The sequence below is a fragment of the Malaclemys terrapin genome, chromosome 3 (assembly GCF_027887155.1).
Source record: "Malaclemys terrapin pileata isolate rMalTer1 chromosome 3, rMalTer1.hap1, whole genome shotgun sequence".
NCBI classification, from domain to species: domain Eukaryota; kingdom Metazoa; phylum Chordata; order Testudines; family Emydidae; genus Malaclemys; species Malaclemys terrapin.
The window spans coordinates 175,353,990-175,363,551 of record NC_071507.1 but is presented as its reverse complement, the minus strand read 5'-3'; the positions used below and the strand labels follow the sequence as shown (position 1 = coordinate 175,363,551).

The window sequence follows — 9,562 nt, the reverse complement described above, 5'->3', positions numbered from 1 at the left end:
CACACATAAGTGTCTGCAGGATCGGGTCCTCAGTGAGTTGCCTGTTTGTAGGGTTTTTCACACAAAAAATTAGGAAGAGAAAAAAACATTTTTAAAAGTAGAAAAACATAACTGTAAAACCATCACAATTGGCGGCGGGGGGGGAGGGGGACGGCTCAGGCACAAGTGTAATAACTGAAATTACTTCTAACTCGTGTTTTTGAGTTTACTATATTTCAAGTTGATGCTACCCCTTGAAATCAAAGGTGGCTGTTATTAAATTTTATTGGTTTCACTTACAGCTTGTATGTTATTGGTGCAGCTACTAAATAAGGGTGATTACTAAGCCAAGCTGGCTTCTAAATGAAGACATATGGTTTGTGAACTTTGTGGTTTCTGACTTCCTGGCTTAGCAAAATATACAGCAAATAACTCTAGCATTTCTTTAACACAAGGCAGGCATTACAGAATTCTGTCCACTCTCTCTAATAGAGCTCCCCACGAGAGCAGGATGTGGGGAAAAAATCATTTAAAAAGTAAGATTTGAGTGGATTCACGTACAAAGCAAAATATTTGGTTTTCACCTTCAATACTTTTTATTAAAACAAAAGATTGTTTCCCATGAGAAACACTGTCAGTTTCCAGTGAAATAATGTTTACCATCAAGGGTAAAAACATGATTATGTTTTGGGAAAAATTTCATATTCTCCCCTAACAAAAGTAGCATTCTCTAGTGAACACGAGAAAATTGCACCCTGCATCACATTTACAAATACTGGAGGAAATATGCACTTTCACAAATAAATGCTTGCAAAGTGACAATTGGATGTTTCACTTGGCACTGGTTTCCATTTAACTTAATTTAGCTTATGCCTCAGTCATATATTATGGTAGCTAGCCCGATTCAACAGTTCTTACTCAAGAAAATGTCAGCATTGTCTTCAAAGCACTACTGATTTGCCCCCTAGTGACCTAGCCTGGAATTGTAACTTATTATTTCTTAAGAACTAGGCAGAACAAGCTTCATGATAAGAAATCTACCTGTCTAACTTGTCATTAAAGAAATATATTATGATGTTGCATTTGTTGTTTTTGTTTTTCTGGGTCACTGATTTATTATTTTAAAACTATTTCCTATATGACTTTTTCTAATTTAATGCAATACTCTTTATGCCTAGAACTACATATATTTTTACAATATATTTTACCATAGTGGAAGGTGTAGTTTAAGAATTTTAAGAGACTAGTTAAGTACTAGATTTGGGAGATCATCTTATATCTAAATTCAATCATTATTTAGCAATCCCTGAGTATACAGTAGATAAAAACAATCTAAATTTCAAAAAGATTAGTTTTAAGCAAGCTAAAATTTAAAGTTACACACACTATTTTCTCTGCAATTAACATTACTCTACTTTTAATTAAAAATGGTCTTTGGCATATATATAAAGCATAAAAATAAGAAACAAACATACAATACTTATGTCAAAAATAATAATTATTATTATAGTACTACAAAGCACATGTGCAATAAAAAAATACTTGGAGTCACCATTCTAGCTTCATATCTGCTTTACTCCACACATATTTTCCTCCTCGATTCAGAAACATCTTCTCATCAAATCCACTGAATTTTATAGCATGTTCTACGCCTACATCCAGGATAGATTTGGAAGGCTCTTTCCGTCCATTTCTACAGTTCAGAAAACGCATCTAGAAAATTCATAGATTAAGAAAATTAGAAAGTAGCTAAAAGTGGAGTATTTCTACAAAATTAAATAACTTAAACCCCAATCCTGCGAAGGCTCATACACATGGTTAGCTCTATGCATGTGAGTAATAATTCCACTGAAGCCAATGAAACTACTCGCAAGTGTAAAGTTAAGCACATGAGTAAATCTTTGCAGGACCAGGGTCTTTTTTTTCTCCTAAAAGATGGTACAAAGAGAGTTAGAAAATATCCTGCTTAGTTTACATATAGGTAAAGAATACACATTCCCATACAAATTAGTTCTGCAAATTGAACTTCACAGTGAGGATCAAATATAACAGATGTGTAAACTATGTTCTTGATCCTGCAATTGGTTGCATGCAGATGGACCCCTATGCACTTGTGAAGCTGCTCACTCAGGTCCATTTGCAGGATCAGATCCTGTATCTGAGTTGTCTAAATGTTTATGATGATGAATACAATTTCCTTGCATCCACAGGTAGCAGGCCATTCTTTCAGAAACATGTGGAAAGTGCTGTATAGGGGTAAACATTAAACTGAAATAATTGTAATTTAGCCTGCTAAACCATGAATAATAGCATAGCCCATATTAACTGATAGACAAATATTAACTCATTAAGTAGCAAACAAAAACTTACATATTCATCCAGAATGAGGTATGAGTCTCTCATCTGTAAAAGTATAGAAAAAAACTATAAATTACTAGACAAACTAAAATCTATGTTTTTAGTGAAAGTTAGGGGAGAAGTAAGGTATAGGCATAATAAGTATCCATTCCCTTAGGGCCTGATCCAAAGTCCTTTGGAATCAGTTGGAGTCTTTCCATTCACTTTGATGAACTTTGAATCATGCTCTTAGTGAGTAGCAGATAGAGAACCATGAAGGTGGCTTTTTATGAAAGAACGAATTGTTGCTTGACTACCATTTTTTGTGTGGTTGAAGCATCAGATTGAAATATGGGTGCTCAAATGGATTCAGGTGCTTTTAAAAAATATCCAATCACTTACTTGGATGTTCACATCAGCACTTAGATATGTACAGTGAATACCCATTTTACATGTTTAAATGATTATATGAAATTCAAAAGGAAGGATGTGGCCTATTGAAGCATCCACATTTGAAAACTGGGATCCGAATTTTAAAAAACTTATCAATTAAAATGTGACCATCCTTAAATGTTGTGATCTGGCACTAAATTCCTCTGGATTCTTTTTTGTTTTGTTTTGTTTTAAATTCACTATGCAGGTTTTCGCTTAGAAAACCTAACCTATTACTGTTACTCTGTTGGTATTTTTAATGCCCCCATCTACCTTAGTACCACCAACATTGCCTGGTCCAGCTACCATAGAAATCAATTGCAAAATTCCCACTGATTTCAATGGGGGTGGAATTTGGCTCCATAACTGTAAGTATCCCAGTGTTATGTGCTTTTCACTCCATACGGAATAGATATTTTTTAAAATTCTCCAAATATAAAAAACCCAGCTGCTAAAGGAATTATATTGTCTAACTTCTGCTAAAGAAATTATATTGTCTAACTTCTAAGCAAAGTATTAGTAAGCAAAGCATTAGCTACCATGCTATTTTCTAGTTTCTGATCATAAAGAATTATCAAAGAATAGCTTCATTTTACCTTCTGATTAGATTCTGGTACTAAACATGAGATCTCTCTATGGCGATCTAGGAATCGTTCAAAATCTTCATCACTGATCATAAATTTCTCTGCTTCTCTCAGTGCATCTTCACCTGTATTCTCTCCTTCAATGAGCAGGCATTGGAATATCTGAAAGACAGAAAGTATAGGATGAAGGTTGTATGTCTGTCATAATTACCATGGGAAAAAACAAAACATAAACCCCACTATGACTGAGAGGGCCTGGGTCTCTCTTTTCACAGTGGTTTCAACTGGCTGAATCTTCAGTGAAGTCAATGGAGTGACACCAGCATACCATGGAGTGTAAAACCAGCGTAAATGAGAGACGCCAATAGGATGAAATCCTGGTCCCATTAAAGTCAATGAGAGTTTTGCCATTGACTTCAGTGGGGCCAAGATTTCTCTCATCGTTTTTTTCCTAGAGATCAAACTGCTTGATGCCCCACTCTGTTATACCAGTTTTATTCCAGTTCAATTACATTTATTTCAATTGAATTAAAATGCTGCAAACTAGTGTAATAGAGTGGAGGATCAGGCTCTAACAATTGAGAAAGACTCTTCCATGTGTCTTTGCACATTTAAAAGCATGATAGCCTTACAAGATTTTAAACTAATGAGCATAGCTATTTAACACTTTTCTAATGAAAAATATACTTAATAATAATTAATATTGTGTATTCAGACTTCTTCCTTTTTTCAAAATAATATGACAGTTTCAATTTTTTTTCCTATAAAAAAACATGACGTTCCCTATATGTCCCAAAATCACCAGCCTTCTGTATGGTGAAAAAATATTTCCTTGTAAATAACACGAAAGGACAAATTCTCGACAGTATCTGAGTGTCACTCAAATGCAGTGAGGCAGGTGGCCTGTCTGGGAATCGGTTACAGATCCCTGATACTAAGTGCCATCAGCAATTAGAACCACAGCTCTATCTCACCCAATTGGAAGATCAGGCATAGCAGAGCTCTGCTCCACCATGCCCCCTTCCTGGAGGGTTGCCAACTTTCTAATTGCACAAAACCAAACACCTTTGTCCCGCCCTTCTCTGAGGCCCCACCCCTTTTCTGAGGCCCCGACCCCACTCCCTCCAACCCCCCTCCCCCCATCGCTTGCTCTTCCCCACCCTCACTCATTTTCACTGGGCTGGGGCAGAGGTTTGTGGTGCAGGAATGAGTGAGGGCTTGAGCTGGGGGTGTGGGTTCTGGGATGGGGACAGAAATGAGGGGCTCAGGGTGTGAGAGGGGACTCTGGGCTTGGGCAGGGGATTGGGGCATGGGCGGGGGTGAGGGCTCTGTCGGGGGGTGCGGGCTCTGGGGTGGGGCCAGGGATGAGGGGTTTGGTGTGCAGGAGGGGGCTCCAGGCTGGGGCTAAGGCGTTTATAGTATGGGAGGAGGCTTGGGGTTGGGGGAGAGGTTCTGGGTGAGGGGGTATGGGCTCTGGGATGGGGCTGGGGATGAAGGGTTTGGGCTGCAGGAGGGGGCTCCAGGCTGGGGCCGAGAGGTTTGTAGTATGGGAGGCCTGCTTTAGCCCTGCTGCGCCACTGACCAGACTCTTATAGGCCCAGTCAGCAGTGCTGACTGGAGCCGCCAGGGTCCCTTTTCAACCAGGCATTCCAGTCAAAAACCAGATACCTGGCAACCCTACCTTCCTGCTTCTCCCCTTTCCCTGAGAAGAGAACATGTGGCCTTGTATTTCTTACTTACCTTCCATCGGATAGGATTTAGTGCCTCAATCTGTTCGTTCATATCTTCGTCAACATTAAATCTATTAATTACTGAATTTAATTTAAAAGCCACAGCATAATCTCGGCACCATTTTCTCAGTCTTTGGAGATTCTCAATGTGGTTCTTGTTTCCTTGTCCACGGCCAATTAAAACATTGACTTCCTCATCAAAACTATCACAGGAAACTGCAAGAATATCTAGATATTCACCTGAAATAGACAAAACATTACATTATATTCAATGTCTGTAGTAAAGAGTCATTAAGTGCCCAGCTCTGCCACCTTCCACCATCAAGTACACCCTCAAAACCCATCATGAGGAACCCTATCAAAGAGGATTCCACATGGTTATGGGAGAACTAGAGAGCATCTCAAAGGTGACACACCCCTCTTCTACACAGACATGGGACACCTGGGGCTAATGTATTTAAAGTCAGTCTAAATACCTTCGATTTAAAAGTACACGTAAGTCTATTTGGTTTTGTTTGAATTTACTGTAAATGTATTATTAACAACAATATTCACAGTCAGACACCTTACTATAAAGTTGAATTGAGAAGACTCCTGAAACCCATGCATCTTTTTAAACATATACATCATTTTTTCTTACCGTAGCGCTTGAACCATCGTTCTCTAATCATGCTGCCATTGCTCACAATGCTGACACTTTGCAGTTTTAGTTCCTGCTTGCAAAACTGGACCAATTTGCCCACAAATTCTCCTCTCTCTTGCAGAAATGGCTCTCCTCCTGAAAAGTTTATTTTTTCCATACCTAGTATTTGACAAAAAAAGAGAAATACTATTTAAATTGGCTCAATTTAAGTTTTGGGAACTTTTTCTCACAACATATGCACAGAAGAATGCAGATGATTTGCACAGATATAATAATGGTGAACCACAGTCCATAGAGCTCCCATTGAGTTCAATAAACTGTTTCAAATATGTATGAAGAGGGGAAACCCCTTTTTCTGCTAAAGTTTTGCTATGATTTTCATAAACATATGAAATTCCCATTGACTTCAATGGAGCCAAGATTTCACCCCTCGTCTCTATTCAGGATGTAAAGTACCATGCACATTATTGTACAGAAGATTATTTACAAATCATTAAAATTATAAGGCCAATATTTTCAAACCTGGGTATCTGAAAAGCTACTCCTAAATCCACATTTAGATACTTTATTTTTGGATTTAGCAGGCTATCTTCAGGCACTCAAGCTTTGAAAATGTGGGCTAATAATATAATCAGTCCTGTTTACTTGTAAACCAGACCTTTACAAGTCAGATTTGCCTCCCCACTTTTAGATGATATCAGCCTCTACTGCAGTTTTTGTATCTTTTCACATTTAAGGCAGCAACTAGATTGTAACTTTCAGGTGCAGTTTGAGCTCCCTCCTAGTTGAACCAAAACTAAACCTATTCGTCTGAAATGGCAAAGGAAGTTTATTTTTTTTACCGGGGAGAAATTTTGGCTACATTTTATGAAGATGCCACATAGCAGCACTGCTCCAAATTTGTCCTCCCCCCCCATACTGTACTTTCAATATTTTTTCAGCACATGACTGAATAAGGAGAGAATTGGAGACTGAACCTACTCTGCTGGGTCACAGCTTTAATTCAGGGCTAGCAGAGAAAGGTGCGGAGGGAGAATTGGGGAAAATTTTGATCAAAAGGGGGGATTTTGTCAATTCCCCTCCCCATAAAATTCAACATTTGGATAATAAATTTAAAATAATCCTAATCATTAATAATAATAATAGCAATCAATCAGAATTTGGACCATGTCAGAGTATTTGCTGCACTAATTGGATGACCTCGCCAGGCGGGAGGCGGATACCCTCAGCCTACAGCCCTGGTCCCAGCAGCGGAGTTCACCCCGGAGGTTCCAGGACCAGCGATGGGGCAGACTCACCCGCCTCCTTGAGCATGGCCAGCCCCCTCCTGGCTTCCTCGAGGGGCAGCACGAAGGAGGTCTTGGCCGTGTGGAAGCAGAAGCCGCAGCGGTAGTTGCACTGGCGGGTGAAGTGATAGTTGACGCTGGTGGGGACCGTGGGCACCTCGGCGCCATCTGGCTCCCCAGCGCCCTCCTCCAGCTGCGGGGGGCTCCTCCCCGGCAGCAGCGCCCCCCGGAGCCGGCAGGAGAAGGGCGCTAGGCAGAGCCACAGGGCGCTCAGCTGCGCCTGGAGGACCCGGAATAGCATCGCCAGCGCCTGGGGCAAGCTGCGCATCTCGGCCAGGTGCATCGCGGTGCTGGGCTGCAGCGCTCTGGAGCGCCGGGCAGGGGCGCGGGCTCCATTTAATAGCGGGGAGCATGTGACAGGCGCTGCTGGCTGGGGAAGGGAAGGGGGCAGTTTCGGTTTCCTTTACGGAGAAGCGAAACTTGGCTCCGGGTGGCTGCACCAGGCGAGGGGTGTGTGGAGACCGCGGCGAGCCCGTTTACACCGGGCCACTCCCACTCCCTGCCTGGCTCCAGCTGCCTGCTGTGCATCCCCCTCCCCACTCTGGGGCCCTGCCCCGCACAGGTTTGCGCCAGGCTCCGAAACCAGCGCTTGGGAAATATGCCCGACTCCTGGTTTCAGCTGGTCATAGCCCTGCTTCCCATCCACACGAACGGAGCGGTTCCCGCAGAGCTACCCTACACCCGCTCTGATTGCATCGGACATACGCCCCCAGGGCATCCCCTATGACACATGGCGTGTCTGCAAACCGCATTCCAGCCAGCAGGTGTGATCGAGCTGTGTGCATCTTCACAACTAGCCGTAAGGGGAGGGATGCCCTCGGGCTGTAAAGCAGCTGGGCGCTGTGCTGCAGGGTCATTCCAGCCTGGGCTCCTACCTCCCCTGCTCTCCCCCGTGCCTGGGGATTTTCTGTCTGTTACAAAGGCCCTCTCTGGGGGTGCTCACAGCTGGCACAAGTTAATACAGCCTCCGAGGACCAGCCCAAGGCAGGGCAGCCTCTGGCTTGGAGAAGTGGCACAAAATTTCCAGTCACCCCACCTCCCAACCTGCGTGCCAATCTCGAGCTGATGCTTGGGGTTAGGGTGACCGGATGTCCAGATCTTAGGATCTTTGTCTTATATATGCAAATACGTGCGCCTCCCCCCCCCCCAAAAAAAAAAAGTGTTCCAATTTTTCACACTTGCTATCTGGTCACCCTGCTTGGGGCCAGATTGTTTAATTTCCCACACCACTAGAGCTCCCAGACCATTAATTTTTTCTCTCAGCTAACATTTTCACAGAGAAGTTGGACCATTACTTACCTCACCCACCTTGTTTGGCTAATGTCCTGGGACTAAGATAGCTACAATACTGCAAACAATTTTCAGGGGGATACATAAGTTTAGGAGTAAGCTGGATGAATTTTGTTCAGATGGTGAATAATTCCAGAGCCGTATTATCTACTAGCACTTAATGTTTATTTGAAACAAAGGCTCACTGGCTTCTGGGGGCGGGGGTTTAAAAGTGTAAATGTCCTATAAGAAGACTATCAGAGTTAGACAAAAAATTATCATTTTCTAAAATCTTCTCTACACTCTGCCTGTAAAATGAAAATTGCACAAGATTATGGGTTTGGACCATATACCCAGAATTACCTACTAGGGCTATACTTCACAGCTCTAACATAGCAAAACACACATCCAAGTTTGCATATCTGACCTCAGCAAATCCTACTTCAAATGTATGTTACATGTAGTAGCAGTAACAGTATTGGATATTGGATCTGGTAAACAAAACAAGGGATTTGATGTACCTGTTTGCATGTTGGTTACCAAAACATTCTTCCAGCTCAAACATTGCATGAGCAATGCAGGAAAAATGCAAGTGTACTTTTGTGAATAGTGTACTTCTCTACAATGTGTTTTGCAAGTAACGACTGTAATAGTCTTTTCCTGCATATAAGGCTCAAAAAAAAAAAAAGGCATAAAACTACCTGGACTTTTGACAATGTTAAACATCAGGGGCCTGATTCTCTCCCTATTGACTTCAGTGCAAGTTACTTATATCCTGCAGGGGAAGAATCACACCCTTGCACACAAAGTGTCTCAGATCAAGTCTGGCTATGTTCAAGCTGGCGGGTGAGTGTACAAAAAGAGTTGCAAAGTAAATATATGTTCCAGAAAAGGTACTTGAATAATGCATGTATTGTGTACCCAGTGAACTGCCTTACAGCCTCAGCAAAGGTGGTGTACCCAGTGATCTGCCTTACAGCCTCAGCAAAGGTGGTTTGGGAGATGTCTCCTGATGAACAACACTATGTGAATGCTGTTTACTACCAAGTGCTCCAAAAGAGAAAAACACCAGCTCCAGATAGGTATTTCACGGACCATGTCTCATCCCATTCCTGACCACGTGGCTTACCACTAGTTCCAGATAACATCCCTATGAGAAAAACAGAAATTACTGATATGAACAAGTAATATTAGAAAAGGATTTAATGTAGTTTTAGCTTCTTTTAATGCAATTTACCCCCT

At 41.8% G+C, this 9,562-nt stretch overlaps 1 protein-coding gene across 1 annotated transcript; it reads right to left on the bottom strand.

The window, feature by feature from the left end:
• Positions 1 to 1,487: 1,487 nt before the first annotated feature.
• Positions 1,488 to 7,334, bottom strand: RSAD2 (radical S-adenosyl methionine domain containing 2). The gene is made up of 6 exons (XM_054023737.1): positions 7,004 to 7,334; positions 5,703 to 5,864; positions 5,073 to 5,302; positions 3,345 to 3,494; positions 2,350 to 2,382; positions 1,488 to 1,692 (listed from the first exon to the last, which is right to left on the bottom strand). The coding sequence occupies exons 1-6, from the start codon at positions 7,332 to 7,334 to the stop codon at positions 1,528 to 1,530; spliced, it is 1,071 nt and encodes a 356-aa protein (XP_053879712.1). The 3' UTR covers positions 1,488 to 1,527.
• Positions 7,335 to 9,562: the final 2,228 nt, after the last annotated feature.

What these genes read in the sequence shown, in the direction of transcription:
- RSAD2 (XM_054023737.1), bottom strand. Translation starts at nt 7,334, where the DNA reads ATGCACCTGGCCGAGATGCGCAGCTTGCCCCAGGCGCTGGCGATGCTA. An exon ending in ACGATGGTTCAAGCGCTACG is followed by an intron (nt 5,303 to 5,702) that starts GTAAGAAAAAAT and finishes TGTCTATTTCAG; the next exon opens with GTGAATATCTAGATATTCTT. An exon ending in ACCTCATTCTGGATGAATAT is followed by an intron (nt 1,693 to 2,349) that starts GTAAGTTTTTGT and finishes TGAATTTTCTAG; the next exon opens with ATGCGTTTTCTGAACTGTAG.